Below are 22,494 nucleotides of genomic sequence, written 5' to 3' on the forward strand. Positions count from 1 at the left end.
GAACACTTGTGCACTGCTGGTGGGAATGCAGACTGGTGCAGCCACTGTGGAGAACAGTATGGAGTTTCCTCAAAAAACTAAAAATGGAACTCCCATTTGACCCAGTGATCCCACTTCTAGGAATATATCCCAAAAAACCAGAAACACCAATCAGAAAGGATATATGCACCCCTATGTTCATAGCAGCACAATTTATAATAGCTAAGATTTGGAATTAGCCTAAGTGCCTATCAGCAGATGAGTGGATTAAAAAATTTGGCACATATATGCAATGGAATACTATGCCGCACTAAAAAGGAAGTAACTCCTACCATTTGCAACAGCATGGATGGAGTAGAGAGCATTATGCTATGTGAAATAAGTCAGTCAGAGAAATATAAATATCACATGATCTCACTCATTTGTGGAATATAAAGAACAACATAAACTGGTGAACAAAAACAGATCTAGAGACAGAGAAGCATCGATCAGATGCTCAAACCTCAGAGGGAAGGTAGGCTAAGGTAGGGGTAAGGGGGAGAGATCAACCAAAGGACTTGTATGCATGCATATAAGCATAAGCGATGCATGCAGACAAAGGGGGTGAGGGTGAGGGCAAGACTGGGGGTTTGAGGGGACAATGGGGGGATTAAAACACATTTGTAATAACTTAATAAAAAATTTTAAAAAATAATTGAAAAGTGTTGCTTTTAACATGAATGTGTATAGAATGAATTTAGTACTTCCAGTTATTTTGAATGTGGCTGTGGCTAAAGGTCTTAGGGTGCTAAAATGACCATATAAAGTGATATTTAGAAGGGGTCATTTGTATCTTTGTCTTTAACTTAACTATGGGAGGGTGGAGTAACAACTTCAGAGGTTTCTTTTTGCATTTTGTATATGCTTGGCACTTTTTTTTATTAAGTGTGTTGGAAAAAAGTTAATATACTTTGCAACATATGCTATCATTAATTATATTTCACATGTTACCATAGCTCAAATCTCATTAAAATGAATTCCAAAGAACTATTAAAAATGTAAAATCTTATTCACTTTTTAAAATTTTGCTAATTAAAAAACCCCAAAACAAAATAAAAACAAAAATATGGCGGTACATCTATGCAATGTAATACTATGCTGCTATAAAAAAGGAACTTTTACCATTTCCAACAGCATGGATGGAACTGGAGAGCATTAAATTAAGTGAAATAAGCCAGCCGGAGAAAGATAAATATCACACAATCTCACTGAGATGTGGGAAATAATGATCAACATAATTTGATGAACAAGAATGGATCCAGAGATATATGGTAGGGGATGATAGGGGATGAGATCCAGCAAAGTACTTGTATGCATGCATATTAGCATAACCAATGGACATAGGCACTGGGGTCGTGGGGGCTTACCCAGAGTGGAAATGGCTGGGGGGGGGGGGTCAATTGGGGAAAAAGGAGACATATGTAAAACTTTAGGTAATCCTATCTAATAATAGACAAAGATGCAAATTGACCATACCTTTGCTACACCCACCATGGGCTTAATCAGAGTGATATGCACTCTGATTAACCGCCAACAAAGATGGCGGCTAGTTTGCATATACCATCTGGGAGTGAAGACTGAAGACATCATAGAAGGAAGCCAAGCAATGGAGCTGAGGTAGCAGAAAAAGGTGGGAGAGAAGCTGCACAGACGGGCGGGAGATAAGCGGCAGAGACGGGTGGGAGAGAAGCGGCAGAGAAGGGCGGGGTAGGAACAGCAGAGATGGGAGCGAAGCTCTATTCTTGCAGGAATCTTCCTGCAACGGGCCTCTAGTCTAATATAATAAAAGAGAAACATGCAAATTGACCTCCGCTTTGCCCAAGCCATGCCCACCAGCCAATCAGAGCAACTATATGCGAATTAACCCAACCAAGATGGCGGCCGGAAGCCACAGAGCTGGAGCAAGCAGGAGGCTTGGTTGTCCTGGCAATGGAGGAAGCCGTGCTTCCCGCCTGCCCTGGCCAGCTGAGGCTTCCACTCAAGGCAACAAAGTTTCAATTACAGAAAATAAATAAATCCCAGATACCTGCTTTCAGCCAGCCTCCACTGGGAGCTTGGGTGGCTTGGGGCTGTGGCCAGCCTGCAAACAGCCATCAGCCCCTCACCCAGGCTGGCCAGGCACCCCAGTGGGACCCCCACCCTGATCCGGGACACCCTTCAGGGCAAACCAGCTGGCCCCCACCCATGCACCAGGCACCTATCCTATGTAATAAAAGGGTAATATGCAAATTGACCCTAACAGCAGAACAACTGGGAATGACTGGTCACTATGACACACACTGACCTCCAGGGGGCAGACGCTCAATGCAGGAGCTACCCCCTGGTGATCAGTGTGCTCCCACAGGGGGAGCTCTGCTCAGCCACAAGCCAGGCTGATGGCTTCCAGTACAGCGGTGGTGGTGGGAGCCTCTCCCACCTCCTCAGCAGTGCTAAGGATGTCCGACTTCAGCTTAGGCCTGCTCCCCACTGGTAAGTAGACATTCCTCAAGGGCTCCTGGGCTGCCAGAGGGATGTCTGACTGTCAGCTTAGGCTCAATATCCCGGGGAGTGGGCCTAAGCCAACAGGTGGTCATCCCCCAAGGGGTCCTAGACTGCGAGAGGGCACAGGCTGGGCTGAGGGACCCCGCCCCCCCCCGCCCCCAAGTGCACAAATTTTTGTTCACTGGGCCTCTAGTAGTAATAATAATAATAATAATAATAATAATAATAATAAATACTAATAATAAAAGAAAACCAAAAAACAAAACAAAACAAAACCCTAAGAAGTGTAGCATGTGTCACCTTTCTGCAACTGGTATTATTCTTTAGACTTTTAATGTTGTAGTGCTGCCAGCACAGACTTCTGAATTAGACAAGGGGCTGCAGTGGTTGCCCCATAGATGCTTAATGTGATCCAGATTGGAGAAAAATGGCACACTTTGAGGAAAGCAAAGCCATTTGAAATAATATACAAACATCTGGAAGCATACAGGTGGTCCAAGAAGTCCAGGATAGCCATCAGGGCCTGGAAATCCAACAGCTCCTTGAGTTCCATTACAGCCATCCAGGCCAGGTGGGCCTCTGGGCCCTGGTTGTCCAGGGTGGCCCTGTTTAAAGAGACAAGAAGGGGTCAAGTCAGGCACAGGACTCTCAGCTACTCTCTGATAAACTCAACAGTGAGAGGATCCAAGCATGCTGCCAATCTCTGGCCCTTGTTCATTCTTAGCCCCATCACTGATGCTCTCATAGCTTTCCTTTCTACTCAGGTGTATGTTGCTGATAACAGTTCAGTGTTACCATCAATGTTTTGATGGTATCAATGTTTTATATGATTCAAACTGAAACCAAAGAGATCAAGAATGAAGAGATGGGACACACAGCGCATTGCAACCTCACCTTCCCTGGGTACAAAAATAATATACAAACATCTGGAAACATACAGGTGGTCCAAGAAGTCCAGGATAGCCATCAGGGCCTGGAAATCTAACAGCTCTTTGAGTTCAAAAATATACTAAGTTGGGTACAAAAATATACTAAGTTGGGACTTAGCTGTCTGGAAGCTGAACTGCTACCAACATGGAATCATGGTAGTCCTTAGGACTCCTCAGAACAGATTGGAGCCTGGGAAACCTGGGGTGGCTTTCTGTATTAAAAGATTTGCATAAGAAATGATGCTGAATTTTGGTCAACTGAGCAGAAGCAATTTTCACAGCAGCACCTCTCCTGAAAGCAGTTTGGTAAAAAAATAAGCCAGTTCTGGAAAAATTACACTTTCAATCCTATTTTATCATCACATATCATGCTATTGCTTCAGTTAGGAATGCTATCTTCCCCTCTTCTCCATACTCACCAATGAGGCAGTTGATTTGTTGGGCTATTAGTAATCATTTATATACAGTTGGTATTAATATAATAATTTTCCAGAGTTGGTCTTTCTTGGTGAATATACCTTTTTTTTGTAGGGAATATCTCTTTTTTAATCTATCAAAAGCAGGTTGGGTATTGGGTAAGCAGCAAAGAGATGACTTGAAAGACCAGAAATCTAGATAGGTCAATAAAAGGTAGACTCCTACCCTCTCACACACACTTTTGGAATCCAAGTATATATACAATGAATTGAGGGAAATATGTCATGAATTCAAAAGTAAACTTCTCAAATTATTAGAGGAGACAAACTTTTATCAAATTCTTATTGAGAAAATGCTCCATAGAATTGTTTCATCTTCATTGTTATTAAGTTGTAGAAGATAGACAGTCTACAAAGATGTAGAAGCATACAAAGATCTGGTAGCATACAGATGGTCAAAATCAGACAAAAGTATGATTCTATACTGCTAGACTCATAGAATACTAAGTCTAGAAAAGTGGTCAATAAGCTTATCCTTTCAATAAACTTGCTGCAATCTGTGCTTTCCAGACTCATATGATGATTTTTACTTGCACTGGGGAAACTGAGACAGCTTATTAAGTCATCATTTTATTAGTAACTGAGATGGCTATTCTTATTTTCCCTCTGAAGATCTACATCCTACCTTCCCCAAATCTGTGCCTTGGGAGGATGACCTTTATGGGCAGCACTGTGTAAGCTCCATTTCCCTTTGATTCCTAGTTGTATTTGGCACTAGAGCAGGAGGAGAAAGAGCACATGCTATTTATTTCCCTTTTGCCTTTCATCCTTGGCTATATCTCTGGCAATGGCCACATTTCTCTATGATCTTAGATCCTGTTGGAAAACCATTATTCCATGGCTCCAGGTCACACAGAGTTCCAGTATTATCATTGCTTCTTTCCCCTTTGGTCACAGGGGTGATAACAGCTTTTCGTTAGTTGCTTCACCATCCATTGTTGTTTCCATTAAACCTGACCTTTAAATCCTTTAAATATACCCTTTACTCAACTCTCCTGTTAACTTTTTCAAGTGTAGTACATATTTCTTCCTAGGATCCTGACTACCACTTTAAAATGTCCCAGCTAAGCTTGCTAGAAGCAATCTCTCAGTTGAGTAACAGGGATGATTTAAGGTAAGACAACAGGCTGGCTCAGTATTAGGGGGCTTACCACTAGGGCTTTAGTTCTGTTTGACACCAAAACCTTTGCTTGAAATCTTGCCCATTGGTACCCACATTTTTTTCTTGTCCCCAATTCTTCTGTAGTTTTCTTGCCTGAACTCCTGATATCTCCTATCTGCAGGATTCCAGGGACACCTGTTCACTACTACCTTAGCAAAATTCTCTGGGATTAACCTCTGACCTCTGATAGACCTGTCAACCCTTTCTTATTCAGCTGACACCATGGGATGGTGGATAAAGTATGTTTGAGTCAGTCAGACTTATACTACAATCCTAGCTTTGTCACTCCTCAACTTAAGCCTCAGTTTCCTCATCTGTAAAATGGAGATGAATAATGCTATCTCATATGGTTGTTGTTAACATTAAAATAAAATTTAAAATTTATGGTTAAAATTCCATGAGACTGTTTACTACACAGGAGCTCAATAAATGGTAAGTCTTCTTCTCTCAAGCAAGTCAGCAAGGATAAGCCACCAGGCTGAGTTCTGTCTCCTCTCAGCTCTCAATACCAAAACATTTCTGGCACATTGACCTTTCTGGTTATTGCTAATGATTTTCCATATGTGTGTGCCAGCCCTTCAGGAGAATGTAGCTTTAGCTTTTTTTTAGGGAGAAAACAATGGTTATATATAACCACAAATTTCTGAACACATAGAATAGGAGGATCTGCTGTATTTCAGAAAAAGCAATGCTCTTTAGAACCCATATTTCAAAGGAATAGTTTCCATTTGGTGAGCAGCATGTGTTCACTTTGAAGATATAAATCTGGTGTGTTCATTTATGCATCTTTAGGCAGAAAACTGTTCAAGATTGACTCCATGGGAAAAAGCTAAACATAAATTGCAAAGGATGACTTGAAAACTTCTTCTCTCAAATTATCTGAACTAAAAACACTCAAAAAGCATACATTTCTTGAAGGTCCCAGCAGCCCCAAATCACAGCTATGATATCATTAAAAGCCACAGCTCTACTATCCCTTGTCTATTGTTTTAATGTTGAATATGTTGATGAATGCTTGTCCACTCTCTCAATAGGTTGCTGTGCCCCTTAGTGCACAGAATTGGATGATCATGAAGTGACTACTTGCTCATTCATGTTGAAATTGTCTACATGAGAGCAAAAATGGAGTTTTGGGAGTGAAACCAGTGGCATATATGTTAGTGATCAGCCATTATTAAGATGAAAATCAGGTATTTGCGGTGATCCAGTTTAGTAAGATGTGTTTGGGAAGCTGTTGATTTTAGCCAAATTGCTTAATAAGTGCCACTGAAAGTTGAGAAAAATAATGTCTGAGTAGGCCAAAGGTGTCTGTTGTATTCCTCTGTCGGAGGGAGACCTGTCAGTCTGAGAACTGTTGCTTTTATAGGTTCTGGAGGTTGGAATCCATTCCCCAAATAATTTTAGAGTTCCTAGTATATGCTGAATTCAGCCCTGGGGTCTATGAGGTCCCAGAGAGGAGGAGAAAACATATTTGTGTTTTCAAGGAGCTAACAAATACTATTACACAAGACAATCAATCAATACCATTGGCCATATGTAATAAGGAGTTAGAGGGTGTGGGGCAGGCATCAAGGATTCCTGGAAAATTGCAGATGGAAGGAAGAGGTAAGCAGTAAAAATAAGGTGCTTAATAAATTTATCATGAATAGCTAGAAAAGAGAGGATGAATAAGAGAGAATGATTTCACTGAGTAAGTGAGGCTTGGAGCCTCTTGTTAAAGCAATCAAAAGTCAAAAGTAAAGATATACAACCTTTGGTCAAGGGAAGGGCCAGTGAAGGTAAAAGGGAGTGTAGACTTCTACTGGGAGCAGCATGCTTATTTGGAGGAATCTGGACACCTGCAACTCATTCTCCCAAGCAGTAAAGTCCCAAAGAGAAGTGATAAATTCCTGCAAGCCCTAGTGCTCTCCAAGTTATGAGTTGAGGGCAGAAATGTCCAGCTGGACTCGGGCAGGTTCCAGCTCAGAATTGGAATCAGCCTTTGCATCACAGGATTCACGTCCTTCCAGCTCCCATTTAAAAGAGACTATGACTGAAATCCCTACCCCCCCACCCCACTCATCTCTGGTAAAGCCAGCTCCACAGGATGAATGGAAGAGGCAGCCTCCAGTTTGTTAGTTTCCCTTACCCATTGGCTTCTTGAAGACACACATTCTGAGTGGAGACTCTGCATAAAATGGCTATAGGAACACAGACATGAGACAATGCCAGGGGGCATCACAAAAGAAAGATCAACCCAATACACTTATTTCCCCACTGGCCTATTTCTGTGCATTTTGCAGGGTCTGCACTTAAATAAAATGCAGAAATCTGATTTGTTGATAAATGTAACAAACACAAGGTAAGTGAGTCTTCTATTCTCAAAATCCACAAATGTATACTAGATCTGGAGAGGAAATGGATTAGATGAGTATATCTTTATGGGTAGAGCTATATATTTTTTCTGTATCCTCTTAGTAGAGTGTTAGTATATATAGCAGGTGCTCATGAAATACCTATAGACTGGCACAAAGAGATTTGAACATCCTTCCCTAATACTAGATGATTATGTAGTGTCACATAAGAAGCTGTTTTGTCTAGGGCTTCCACACAAGATTTGGTTCTTCTCTTAAAAAAGGTTGAAGGCCATTGCTATAGACAAACAGCCCAGGCTAAAGTTTAAATATATAGAGAAGTGCCAAAGGACATAACTAAAAAGTGATAGCAGCAAGTACAAACACTGTATTTTAAAGGCTGGCAAAATGTTTCCATGTGATCTCCAGTGGTGAGATAAGTAGGGATATGAGGTGAAAATGAAGAAACTATGCAACTGGGTTGGATGAAATGGGAGAAGAAGATGTCTGCAGGCACCAAACTCCCCACTTATCTCCAGCAAAGCCAGTTGTTCAGGATGGATGAAAGAGGCTTATCTTTGGAGTAGTCATTTTGTACAAACTAAAGGAAAATTCACTCTGAAATGAGAGGAGCCTGAAGAGAATAAATTATAGGAACAAAATGTATCAAGATATTTTTCTACCCAATTTCATGCACTTTCCTAAATTTCGTATAATGAGTATGTTCATGTTCTAATTGGCACTGACTCTACACTTCAGAGCCAGTCTCTCATTCCCAATTAAAGCTCCCCTCAACTCACAATGCCTACCTCATTTTGCTAAGATATTGATGGCTTCTTATATTTGCACATGTCTCTGCACCCCCAGCCGTGTCATTTGGTGATGCCTATAACAGAATCCCAGGGAAACTGTGCAACCACTGCCCTTCAGACCTTAACACACACATCTCAACACTTGACCCTGAGCATGTTTGCATAAGATGGGATGTTGCTAAGGCCAAAGTGCTTAAGTTATGAGGCAGAACTTAGAGGTGATATTTTAAAATGCCTTTGTGGATGCACTCACCGGAATCCCATCAATGCCAAGAAAGCCAGGAACTCCCATGGGGCCCTAAAAATAAGAGTAGGGAGAGGAAAGTTAAAGATAATCCAATTGACCTCCATTTGATTTAGTGCATTTTTCATGTAATTCATGACCTAAGTTGTTAAGAAGCCTTTTGTACCTCCTCTTCCACATTGCTCCCTACTCCAGTTTGAAGTGATCACTTGCCTCTACCTGAAGTCTCAGACCCATGTGTATTATGAGATCAGTTCTTGTCTTAGGCAATGTAGTGTAAGATCCAAAAGTATATCCTGCCCTGATATCCTGCAAACCAGGAGGGCCTCAAGTGTTCTATCCACTAGTCCCCCCCACCCTGCTCCTGTAGATAAGGTCTCCTAGGCAAATGACCATTCTAATCAAATAGACCAGATTCAGTTCCTGCTTATCCCTGAACAGTGGGTTTTAGTTCCTTGCTTGCCCATTGAATTAGCCAAACAAGCCAATCACATTCTCTCTCAGAAACCAAGGGATACCTCACCTTTCTGACACTACAAAATCTGCCTCACATAGCCACTTCTGGTTTATTCTGATCCCAAGGGCAACCCTTGTGTGGCCCTCCATAGTAGGCAGTGTACTCCTCCCCTGTGCTGGGAGTATATGCAACTAATAAATCTTTGTCCATCCCTCTGTTCAATGTCAGGTGTCATATTTTTGGCCATCCCCAGAGCCATAGGGTGGAAGCCCCTCCCTCACCAATGGGGTGAAGAGGAGGTGACAAGGACACATATGTAATACCTTAATCAATAAAGAAAGAAAAAAACCAACAGGGAACATAAACTGAACACTAATCTCAGTCAGTCACCATGACATGATCAATCTTCTTACTTGCATATATTTTCCTATATTTGTGGCCCAGATTGCTTCTAAGTATTTGAGCCCTTGCTTCCAAATAGCCTTGCCTTGAATTCCTGACCTCTACTGCCCAGATGATTAGACTTTTGACTCACACCCAGTTGAAACCAACATGACTTCACACCACAGTGAGCCCACTTGTCTATCAAATAGCTAATACATGCACTTTATGGTTTGCTTCTCATGAGAGTCTCTCTAGAATTGGGCTGATCCATTAGTAGTACACCACTCAGCCTGTCTCTTATTAAAACATGTAGCCCAGCATCACAGTATTCAGGATTAATGTTATTTCCACAACAGAATTGAGATTTAGAACCTTTTACCTTCATACTTGTGACCCCATAAGTCAAAGAAAAATCAAGCTTTGATGCTCCTACCTTATCTCCTTTTGGTCCATATGTTCCCAGAGGGCCTGGGGAGCCCCTTTCTCCTTTGAACCCTGATAAACCACTAGGGCCAGCAAATCCTTGAGGACCTGTTTGACCTTGAATTCCAATGGGTCCTGGTTGCCCCTAAGATGGACAGAAGGAGTATAATTAGTAACCAGAGGGCTTAACATTAACACTTCTCGTTTTCCCATGCACAAAACCCACTGTCATCACGTCATTAAATAATTTTGGCTTAGAGATCTGTGAAGTATGCCAAAGTTCCAGACACAGATCAGAAAAGGCTATTTTAGGGGCTGCTAAAATTATTTGGATAGAACATATTTTATAAGCACATTTAATAAGATTCATGTGCACCAATATCCTTCAACTTTGTACTTCTTAGGAGATTAGTTATTCAAGCTGGGTAATATTGTCTGCTTCATAGTTAATGCCAGGTCATCCATCAGATTGTCAAAATGGCAAAAGAACAGAATGCTGGAGAGTATCATGACATTTTATAACTCACATCCAAATGGCCAACCACATGCTTGCTATGAAGTCCATAAACGGCTGTGCTTTAAAGAATACTGTCTCCAGGGTCAGAGAGGGGAGAACCCAGAAACCCATGGGCTGACCAATATGTCAGAGCTCATCTTTGTTGGCAGACTTTAGGACCCCATCAGTGCAACTGGAAACAGATGCTCACAGGGAACACACACACACACACACACACACACACACACACACACACACACGCTGTTTATTTTCTTCCTCCCTATCTCTCTTCCTTCCCTTTACTCCTGCCAACTGCACATTGTAGAAGTGTAATATTCAAGGAGCTTGGGAATATACATCAAGTATCAATTATGATAGCAAGAAGAAGCAGCCTGAAGATTTTGAATGCCCTGGTTATAAAGTGTCTGTAACAATGAAGTCTGAGAGTTCAGGCTGACATTTTAAAGCTGACTGAGACAGAGAATTAACTCCAGTGGGTGCCACACAAGTGGACTAGTCTATCATTTAGAACAAACGCCAGCAGGGACTGAATTTTCTTGGCAGAAAAATGAAAACCATTAGTAATGTTCATTACCTTTCAGAGAACACAACGCCATATCAGTTAGAAAGCCTATTTTCATAAATGTTTTCCATCTCCACCTCTCTGCCCCTTTACTGACTGCCTGCAATTTCTTACATATCTGTGAAAAGCTCTGAGAAAAACCCATTAAACATGCCCTTTAATATTCACCTTCAAAATTTACTTTTTGAAAGCCTAAAAACAGGACATATGGTTTATGTGGTGGCTAGAGTCATGTACTGGAGATGCAAGTGAACACTAGCTGTATATGGCTTTTAGAGTACAATTTCCAGTGTCAATTAGGTCCATGAAGACCTAGGACTCTTGTAAAAAAGTAAAAGATGCTATTCCCAAAAGATGCAATTACCCAACACCCAACATACACACAGCCTACAAATGATGCTAGGGTTCAGACTTTTTAATGAGCTTATCTCTGGGAATGATGGGGTGGGAGTTGAGATTTCACTTTTTATGCTCTTTCTCTCTGTTGTTGAAATTTTATTTACAATGATTCTATTATTTATTACTTTTGTGAATATATATATATATATATATATATATCAATACTTTAAATAAAAAAAAGTAGTGTGGGGATGCTGTTGAGAATTAACAAAGAAGTCTAAAATGTAGGCTTAAACTTTCAAGACTAATGTACTCATCAAAACCACAACAAACAGTACATGTCCAGAACCTAGCATAAATGGTATAACAACACAAGGAAAGTGTTGGCCATGAAGTTGGTAATGCTTACATTCTGTCCATGACTCAGATGGGGTGTGGGGGCGTGTTGAGAGGGAGTCATGGGTCACACTGGAAAGGCTGAGTGGCCCCAACTGGAGTGGGCCTGAAAAGCAAGGCAGGAAAGTTAACAAATTGATTTGGTGGGAAGTAGGGAACCCTTAGAAGGTTGGGGTCAGGGAAGGATGGCAGGAAGGCTTTGTGTTTCAGGGCTGAAACTCATCAAGGAGCATTCAGGAGAACATGTGTGTGTCAGCATGAGGCCAGGGCAGCCTGCCTGAGGCTGGAACAAAGGAAACAGATAAGAAGCAGCTGTTGGGGGAGGAGGGGACTATTTGGTGGGAGGATTGGGGGGTGGGGCAGGACAGGCTTGTCGAAACCATGTTATTACTAGCAGAGAGGTTGCAGTCAGGGCACAGAATGCTCAAAACTTTCCTAGATCAAGGAGGGGAGGTGGAGCGCATGATAAACCATTGAACAGCTACTAAGAGAGCAGATTGTGGTGTCACCCAATTCTCTTCTTGCTCACATCACTACAGCCTGAGCAGTGCCTGGCATGGGCACATGGGCTGGCACACTCCAGCTCTGGTCTCTTGCCCTTGTGAGTGCATAATCAGCAAGAGTAAGCAATGAGACTTAGGAGTGAGGCAATTACAGAGCTGGACTTAACAGTAAATCTGATTCCATCCAGAAAAGGCAGGGTTCCATGGCTCATTTCCTTTCTCTTTGCTGGATGTGCATGCTGAATTTGCCACAGTTGCACAGCTGACTCCTCAGTTCCAGCCAGAGAATTTAAAGTGAGTCTCTTAAAGAACTAATGGGTACTTTGGATTCTAATTCTTTTTCCAAAAAGGTATTTGAAATGGCACTCCTCAAAGGAAGGTGTACTTCTGGTCTGTCACCAGCTAGAAACCTCTCAGACTGACCAAAGGGCCAGAAGCAGGGACTGTGGGATATCTTGAGGCCTCTGGGGCACTGCTCAGAACTGCCTTCTCAGAGTGGTTTCAGGCCCTTCTAGAGCCTATAGTCATAAGATATGAGACAAGAAGCCTTCCCACCTACTGAGGTCCTTTCATTCAGTGGTACAGAGCACCACAAACAATGAAAGATGGCAAAGAAAAAAATAAGAGACATTTCTTTTGAGTGTTGCTTTGTCAACCTTTTCTAGATATGCATACTCTGTGCTTATAGCTATATGATCTGTTTTCCATATCTCCAACGCATAGGGTTTCTGTTGCAGTGCCCAGTGTACTGCTGAAGCTTAATACTGTACTAAATTGGTAATGAACTACTTTGGGGGGGGGGGCGGGGGGAGGGTGTTTCCTCCAAAAAGCTATCAGTGTCACTTTTCATATTGGCCAGCAGAGGTCAGTGTGAAAATATAGTGGCTACAGATAATGAGGTGGGTGGGTGGGCCTCGCTACAGAGAAAAATAAATCAAACCTGTGTCACAGAAGTCACAGAATATTCAAGCAGGAAGGGCCCTTAAGGACCATTCCATCCAGCCTCTATTTTATACATTTCGAAAAAAAGAAGCCAAGAGAAATAACTTGTTTAGGTCACATAGCTACTGAGGAACAGTGTGGGTCTCTAACCACATTGCCCCTGCCAGTGTGTGGCTCTTTCCTTGTTTGCCAGTGGCAGATGTCCTAGGGGGTCCTTGAGTCTCGCTTCCTAACCCCAGGCCTGCCCCTGGGACCTTCCCCATCAGTAGGCTGCATCAGCCAGATGCTCACACATCATTTCTCTCTTCCTAACACTGATCATTTCACAAAACAATCTGAAACACAATCACTGTTTGGGCTGCAAGCAGAATTTCAATGGGCTTGGACCAATGCCCTACCCTGATACATGTCATTTATTTGGGCAAATAGACCCAGAGGGCAGAAGGGACACCTCCAAGTCTTTCCAACAAGCTCTTCTGACTCCATCTGCTCAGGATTTTTCATATACACATAGGGTCTAATTCTCCAGAGAATGAGCTGGGACTTGTGCCTAAGGCCAGAAACTGCAGGTTCACAACTGCAGCCCAGGCTGGCTGCCTTCTGATGACTACAGTGGGTTGGGGTCAGTATATATATATATATATATATATATATATATATATATATATATATATATAATCAGACCACATACCCAATAGCCCCAGTCCCAGCCCCAGATAACTGTAGTAACAGACCCAGAAATAGGTCTGCATGTAAAGTAGTACACATATGCAGAAATAGCATCTAAGAATCTGAAAAGCACATGCTTCAAATTAGGTAGGATTGTGAAACTGATAGGGAGCTGACTTTTCATTATGAGGGCCTTTCCTGCCTTTTTATCCCTCCCCCAATTTTCCAGTGTCCTCCTATGAAATTAAAATTTGTTCCTAAGGAAGAATTTGAAACTCATTCCCACTGAGGCATAAATGACTGACAACAACTTAGAGCTTTACTTCTCAGGGGGATTTGCATTTTAATGGAGAGTGAAGCATTAAACTAGGGGATGCAAATGATATTTATGAAGCATAACAGAGACAAGGGGTGGGCACAGGCTTTCCTAAAGATCCAGTTATATTACAGGAGATGGTGCAGTGCTGTTAGGTGGTGTCATGGAGCAGGCTCTGGAGTCAGACAGACCTGGATTCAAATGTCCTTGCTGCCATTTGAAAACTATGTGACCTTCGTGAAAGGAGTTAAAGCAGAATTAGGTAGACAGGGTAAGGGGTGGAAGAAGAAGGAATCATGGAGCTAGCTGAAACCACAAAATATTTTGCAGAAAAACAGGGTTTTTTGAGACAAGGATGTTTTTCTTGCAAGTGCAAAATAAAATGTTGCAAAAAAGGCCAGGAACCAATCAGAGAGTGGTACAAATAGACAAAGAGCAGGCCTTTAGCAGGCATAAGGGGAAGAGCAGAATACTTCTATGTCAATCCATGTGGATCCCCTCCCTTCCCGAGCGGGGAGCCTGTGTTTGCTTGCAATAAATTCCTGCCTTGTTTGAACTCCTCTGATCAGCGGCTTCATTCATTTTTTTAAATGTTTTTATTGATTTCAGACAAGAATGGAGTGAGAAAGATAGACACATCAATGATGACAGAGAATCATTGACTGGCTGCCTCCTGCATGCCCCCCACTGGAGATCGAGCCCACAACCAGGTATGTGTTCTTTTTTTTTTCCCCTTCAGGTATGTGTTCTTGACCAGAATCAAACCCGAGATCCTTCAGTCCACAGGCTGATGCTCTATCCACTTAGCCACACTGGCCAGGGCAGTGGTTTCATTCTTTGATTCCGTAAGACATGACCCTGGGAAGAAATCCTGCTCACTGGTTCTGGTATCATTAGGCAAGTGACTTAACTACTCTAAGTTTCTAGAGCTTTGAGCAATAATAGCTCTGGTGTAGGGTTATTGTGAACATTTGAGTTAATGAATTTAAAACACCTGGTAGATGGCATAAAGTATCTGTTCAATTTCCTCTTTAGGTATCATTTATGATAAAATAGAGAAATTATAATTGGGTACTTAATGCTCCTTCTCTTAAGCAGAAGATGCACAGACATTATTGAGAAACCCTCTTTGGGACAGAGATGTGTGCCTAGGAATGAGAAGTATCTGTGAGAGCATTTTTCCTCTTAGGCCTGGTGTTTTTGCTCTATAGGCACTTGGCTCTTTAGCATCTGCTCATTCTCCTAACAGGACCTCATCTACATGTTAATGACTCCCAAACTGAACCTCTAAACAAGATTTCTCTTCTCAGCATACCTGGTAATACAGACAATGGCTTATCAGATCTTTCCTACTGGATATTCCAAATCAAACCCAAAATGACCAAAGCTGAACTCATAATCTTCTTCCCCACCCCCATCCCCCAAACCAGCTCCTTCCTTTTGAGTTAATGGAATAAACTCAGTAAATGTCAGTCCATCCATAAAGTTGATTAAGCTAGAAATCCACAAAGTTGACCAAGCCAGAAACTCAAGTGTCCTCCATGACCTCATCTTTTCCTCATCTTCCACATCCAATGTACCAGCAAGAACTATCAATTCTACCTCCAAAATGTAACTCAAACCTGTCAATTTCTCTCTGTCCCTATGGCCTTAGTTCATGGTCTTCCTCACCTCTACTCTAGGGGGTTCCCATAGCCTCCCAATTGGTCTGCCATCTTCTAGTCTTGCTTTATTCTCTCCTGGCATCCTGACCCAGAGCCTGTGTACATGCATGCCTCTGCTCTCCTGGATAGCTCCTGTTTGTAATTCAGGCTCCAATCAAAATACCAGCTACTCCAGGGAGTTTCCCATAATTACTCCCACCCACAATATGTGCTGGGTTGCCTGTTTGTATCCATACCCCTGAACAGATTGAGCTTCTTGAGGACAAGACCCATGTCTTACTCCCCACTGAATCACCTGTACTACATACAATGCTTAGTACACAATGAGTACTCAGTAAATGTTTTCTGAATGAATGGAAAAATGAAGCTGTGAATATACACACTGAGAAGCCAGTGACCCAGGGATAGCAATATCTTCTTTGGAAGTCTAGATAGTTGTACAGGAGTGCAATAAAGAACATTCTGATCACAGAACCACAGAAAAGAGAGATGCACATGACAGGAAATCATCGAGTTCAGGATGCAGAAGTTGAACCCTAAAAAGGGAAAGAGACTTACCCATGTTCATGTAGTATTTTTTTTAAATCTTTAAATTCTTTATTAGTTAAGGAATTACAAATGTGTCCTCATTCCCTCCCATTGACCCCCACCTCCCCCCCTCATGCTTTCATCCCCCTGTTGTCCAAGTCCATTGGTTTGGCTTATATGCATGCATACAAGTCCTTTGGTTGATCTCTTCCCCTTTCCCCCTCCCTCCCCTACTTTCCTTCTGAGGTTTGAAAGTATTACATATTAGAGGCCTGGTGCATGAGATTCATGCACTTGGGGGGGGTGTCCCTCAGCCCAGTCTGCACCCTCTCACAGTCCAGGACCCCTAGGGGGATGTCCGTCTGCCTGCTTGGGACTCTCTGTACTTAAGTAACTTTTTTCTTCCCCATATCTGGGAAGTTTTCTGTCATTATTTCTTCAAATAGATTTTCTAATCCTTGCTTCTCTTCTTGTCCTTCTTGCAGCCCTATTATGCATATGTTACTTTGTTTCATGTTGTCCCAAAGCTCCCTTAGGCTCTCCTCCTGCTTTTTAATTTTTTTCTCCAGTTGCTGTTCAGATTGAGCTTGTTTCTCTGCTTTATCTTCTAATTCACTAATTCGGTCCTCTGCTTCTTCTAGTCTGCTGTTGAAACTTTCCATGGTGTTTTTGATTGTAGCTATATCACTTTTCATTTCTTCCTGATTCTTGCATAGGTTGTTGATTTTCTCATCCATCTGGTGAATGAATTGTACAACCATTATTCTGAATTCTTTTTCTGTCATGTTGCATGCTTCAACTTCATTAATTTCCTTTTTTGGCGACTCCTCATTGTCTTTCTTCTGGGTGTTGTGTCTTCTCTTCATTCTGATTATCTCCTGATGGTTCAAATGTCGAGTTGCATGGGCCTGGGCCATGAGTAGTGGGAGCCTCACACCACCCTAGTGTCACTGAAGAGTTCTGACACTAAGATGTGTTGTTGTTGTGGGTTGGTGGGAACCAGGCTCGCTCAGAGTCAGTGTTGCCAGCGGTCAATTGTATAATTGGTCCTTACTTTCCAACTAGAATTCCAATCTGAGCTATGGGGCCAGGGTGGAGGGGATACAATAACTTAACAGATACTGGCCTAAAGAGTTGTGGTCTCTCTCCTAGACATGAAATATATTGTAAGAAAGAAATTAATGATAACACTTTTTAAGGGCAGAGTACTTAAGAAATTTCAAAACACTTTTCCTTTTGACTTCCTTTAGAACATCACAATATACTTGTGGGCACCAAACTGAAAAGTGGTTTAGTCATAGGGCTTGGAAATGTCATACAGTTGGTCAGTGGTAGAGTTGGAGTCAGGGCCTCCCAATCAACTCTCTGTTCCATCTGCTGGAACAAATAGAGACAGCCATTAATAGAACCCTACAATCCACTCCCCTAGCAACAGCACTAATGAGCTATAATTGTCTGCAGAAGTAAATAAGGAAGAAAGAACACTAGTAGGTGAAGAATATGTCTAGAATATGTCAGATAAAGACTCATATCATGCAGATATACAGACTCATTTCGTGACCCAGGAGGACTGGTTCAGCTTGATAATGTTAGCATCATCTGCAATTTGACTTTTCTTATCTATCAATAAAAAAGTGATCAGTGTTTATCAAAGAGTGAACCCCCTAAACTCTTAGTGTCTACCATAGCTAAGAAGCTGTATAAAAACTTGCTCTCAACATCCAAGTGAAACCACATTTATTTTCCGTTTTTTTTATTTAAATTCTTTATTGTTTAAAGTATTATATAGGTCACCTTTTTCCCCCCTTGACCTCTCCCCAGCCACTCCCACCCCATGCCTCACCCCCCTAATGTCTGTGTCCATTGGTTATGCTTATATGCATGCATACAAGTCTGGTTGTTAAGTGATAATCAGTGTTTGAAGGAGCCAACCCAGGCATGAAGACATGCATCTACATGTTTTGTTTGCAAACACACACACACACACACACACACACACACACACACACACACATTCCACTGGCTACTGACAGCATGTTGAAATTTTTGGAAAGACACCTTCCAGAGTGATGAAGTTAACTCTTGCTAGGCAGCACTCTACATCCCTCCCTTCTATCTGTTTATTCACATTTCTCTCTAAAACATAATAGTGACCTTTTTTTAACCAAGCACTTACTAAGTGCTATATATTTTAATCCATCTCCTTTAATCCTCTAACAGCCCCCAAAAGGTGGGTATTAGTCTCGTTTTAAAAATAATGAAACTGAAATACAGAGAGGGTAAAGAACATGCCTGGGGTCACACAGTAAGCAATTGGTGAAGCTAATTTTGGTGATACCAAAGCCTCTGTTTCTTCCACCAAGCTACATTGCCTCTCTGTGTTGAATAATGTTCAGAATATAGAAAAACAAACCCAGTTGATGAGGGGCAGCAAGAGGTATTCTGGGCATAAAATATTATTTTTATTGATAACAGAACAATTTATCTCAAGTTTCCAAATCTTTTCATTGGAACAGGTACAATAAACAGAAATTCAATTAATGGAATTAATAAATTAAGTCATAAAAGGCACTTCAAGGAATGGCACTACCTAGAACTTAAAATGATGATAAATTTCTTTTTGTTCCACAGTCAAAGTAGCCTCCTTAATTGGCCTGTGGACAATGGATAGTTTACTAGGCCTTTGTAGACAAATTCTGGTGTGTGATGAGTTCCCCAATGCTAGCATAGTAAATTAGGTGCAGAAAAGGGTATACAAGCACAGTGTACTAATTTGATGATCATTGTGCTGAGAAGAAATGGGAGAATTTTTTCTTTAAACATGTTATAGTTTCCCATACCCCCGGGAATGCCAATAATTGTTAAAAATAGGATGAAGCAGTGATGTCTGCTAGATAGAGCCACAGCAGATGATGAAGAATTTTTAGGTCTTCTTTTGCTCTATGACATGTTCATAAAAGCACATCAGAAACCAGAACAAATATACCTTTTGTGAAAACATTATAATTGGGAATTAAAAGAAACAAAAATCAAATCAAAATGTAAACATGACTAATAGTTGGCCATAAAAATAAAACGAACACCCAAACACCTCTGTAATCATTAAAAATGTTTCAATGAGCCCCCCATATTCCTTCAAATGTGCATGCAGTCTACACAGAATGCCAATGTACTACAAAGTGTGCACTGAGTTTTCAGAATGAGAAAATAAATATAGCTCTACTTGAAATGAATTTAACCTAAAACTAATACATGAGTTGAAAAATTTGCAATACTTAATTTGCCATAATTTTGTTTCCCTTTTTAGAATTTAAAAGGGCAATAAGCATGTGATTTGATGGGACAGGCCTTTTTTAGTAAACTTGGATCGATGTTGCCTTATTTTGTTTAGCATAATTTTCTTAGCATAATTCTCCTGTTTAATGAAGAATCATAAGATTTAGGTCTCATTTCTTGCTCTTACTTTCTAACTGTATGATCTTGAGAAAGTCAGTTAATCTCTGGACCTGGAATATTACTTGCCACCTTATTTTCTGGATTGCTTTGAGCATCAGTTGAGACAATGTATGTGAAAAGGGGCTGAGGCATCATTCTGTTTACAAAGATTTGCTTTTGGAGAAAAAAATCTACTAAATAAACCCCTAATTTTCAAAATACTTTCCACAAAACCCATTTTTGGGGGGCTCAAAGGCAGTAAGCCCTTAAATGAGGAGGAGGTCTCAGTAGAAAAAAAATTGAATGAAAAGAGGAGCAGAATTTTTAAAATTTCATTTACTTTTATTATTGACAGTATTACAGATATCCCCCAACTTCCCCCTCTTTTTACCTCCCTCCTTCCAGCCCTGCAGCACCCTAGGCCTTCACCACACTATTGTCTGTGTCCATTGGTTATGCATACATGTATATGAGTTATTTGGTTAATATCTTTCCATACCCCCCTTCCCTCTAAGCAGCGGTTCTCAACCTGTGGGTCGCAACTCCTTTGGCGTTCGAACGACCCTTTCACAGGGGTCGCCTAAGACCATCCTGTATATCAGATATTTACATTACGATTCATAACAGTAGCAACATTACAGTTATGAAGTAGCAACGAAAATAATTTTATGGTTGGGTCACATGAGGAACTGTATTTAAAGGGCCAGAAGGTTAAGAACCACTGCACAGTCTGTTCCATGTCTCCATGTCTAGGGACCTATTTTGTTCATCAAGTTATTGTGTTCATTAAATTCCACATATAAGTGAGATCATGTGAAACTTGTCTTTCTCTGACTGTCTTATTTTGCTTAGCATAATACTCTCCAGGTCCATCCATGCTGTTGCAAAGGGTAAGAAATCCTTCTTTTATACAGATACATAGCATTCCATTGTATAAATGTACCACAGCTGGGTTTTTTTTGTTTTGTTTTGTTTTGTTTTTTTCCATTAATCTACTGAGGAGCAGAATTTAAAGCTGTGGAAGGTGGGGGCACATTGTCTAGCACAGGAATCTCATTATAGTTTAAAAATGATTGGCCCTACATTATTATCCTATTATTGTAGTTTTTAAAATATGTGGTTTATTTTACTTAGTTAAAAACATTCACTGATTGTTTGATTTTAGAGGGAGAGGAAAGGAAAGAGAGAGGTAGAGAGAAATATCAACTAGTCTTTCCACCCATTTATGCATTCATTACTTGACTCCAGCATGCACCCTCATGGGGGACTGAACCTATAATCCTGGCACATTAGGACGATGCTCTAACCCAGTGGTCGGCAAACTCATTAGTCAACAGAGCCAAATATCAACAGTACGATTGAAATTTCTTTTGAGAGCCAAATTTTTTAAACTTAAACTCTATAGGTAGGTACATTGTTATTAACTTAATTAGGTACTCCTAAGCTGGCCTTTGCTAAAAATGTCCTCAATCTGATTGAGGTACGTTTGCTGAGGTCGACCCCTTCCAACTCTCCCATCCACACTCGTATACTTGTTTCGTCTATCTCCTTTCGTTCATCCTCTCTATATGTCCAAACCATCTCAACATACCTTTCTCAATCCTCGACACTATATCTTCTTTCACTCTACAATGTTCCCTAAATTAACTTAATAAACTTTACTTAAAGTTTTAAGTCTTAGTTAAACTATAGGTACATTGAATAAAACTTGATATCATACTCAGTTACGATATTATTTATTGATAAAATTAAATATCTGTAGGATTTTCAGCTGGTTGGAAAAATACAGGTAACTTTATGCTTCGAGTAGGTACTTTTGTCACCCGCGTGCGATTTGCTGACGCGACTAGCACTAACCACTGCATATGAGACTGCTGACTGACTGGATCCCATGGCCCGCCTGCGCCGTGTCTCCCATCGCCTGACCAACCGACACCCCCACTTCTTCTAACGCCACTTCAAAATAGACTCGCTCAGGCCGAAAACCGACTTCTGCGCATGGGCCACGAAGTTTCAATTGCACTGTATGTGCGCACCCGCACGTGGTATTTTGTGGAAGAGCCACACTCAAGGGGCCAAAGAGCCACATGTGGCTTGCGAGCCGCAGTTTGCCGACCACTGCTCTAACCAACTGAGCTACTTGGTCAGGGCCTTCAGCTTATTTTAAAATACATGGTTTAATTACCACCTGGAGCCAATCTTTTCCTTTGTCTAGCAAAACATAGCCATGGTCTCATAATAAAAATCAAAATGAAACAGGAATTGCCAGAAATTCACTTCACAACAATTTTTGCTATAGTGTATATATTCCATTAGACAAGGAATACTTGTAGCATTTTTCTCTGACATAATAAATTACCCACCATTGATATACTGAACAACCTTTTGTCTAATACTGAGCTGGTATGAACTGATTGCTTCTGGATCAATGTTGGATCCCTGAGTCTCTGGTGAGAAGCCATCAAGTTTTGGGAATGGAAGGTAGCAGGGAGTAACCAACTACTGCTCCTTAAGCAGAACTAGAAAAAGAAGTATAAAATCAAAGAACTTCCCTCTCAGGACTCCCTTGCCAAAGAAGTCAGAAAGCTCTGAAAGGGGAGGGGAGAGAAGTACAGGGAGGAGAAGAATTCACTAGTACATAGTCTCAGTGCTGTTCTCGTGAAAACCCACACCCCTGTATTCATTTAGAACCAGAGGAGTATGCATATACACACACCCATGCAGATAAAGAGATACACATTCCAACCCAAATAAATGTGCCCACAGGCACAGGAGTCGGCCAAAATGGTAAGATTTGCTGGTATTCTGGCATAGCCCACCATACACCTCCCAGCCAGCCATGAATTTGAATTCAAGAAGTTGAGATAATTTACAGCTTCTCCCATCAAATATATGCAATGATCC

At 41.2% G+C, this 22,494-nt stretch overlaps 1 protein-coding gene across 1 annotated transcript in view; it reads right to left on the minus strand.

Moving 5' to 3' along the window:
- Nucleotides 1–22,494, minus strand: part of COL4A6 (collagen type IV alpha 6 chain) — a gene marked incomplete at both ends in the record, with an annotated part of 395,246 nt that overhangs the window by 98,533 nt on the left and 274,219 nt on the right. Inside the window, 3 exons of the mRNA XM_081081672.1 lie at nucleotides 2,988–3,104; nucleotides 8,465–8,509; nucleotides 9,730–9,864. Of these exons, the coding sequence (XP_080937798.1) occupies nucleotides 2,988–3,104; nucleotides 8,465–8,509; nucleotides 9,730–9,864 (297 nt within the window). The remainder of the gene's footprint in view (nucleotides 1–2,987; nucleotides 3,105–8,464; nucleotides 8,510–9,729; nucleotides 9,865–22,494) is intronic.

The sequence above is a fragment of the Myotis nattereri genome, assembly GCF_964212035.1.
Source record: "Myotis nattereri genome assembly, chromosome: X".
Classification (NCBI taxonomy): Eukaryota; Metazoa; Chordata; class Mammalia; order Chiroptera; family Vespertilionidae; genus Myotis; species Myotis nattereri.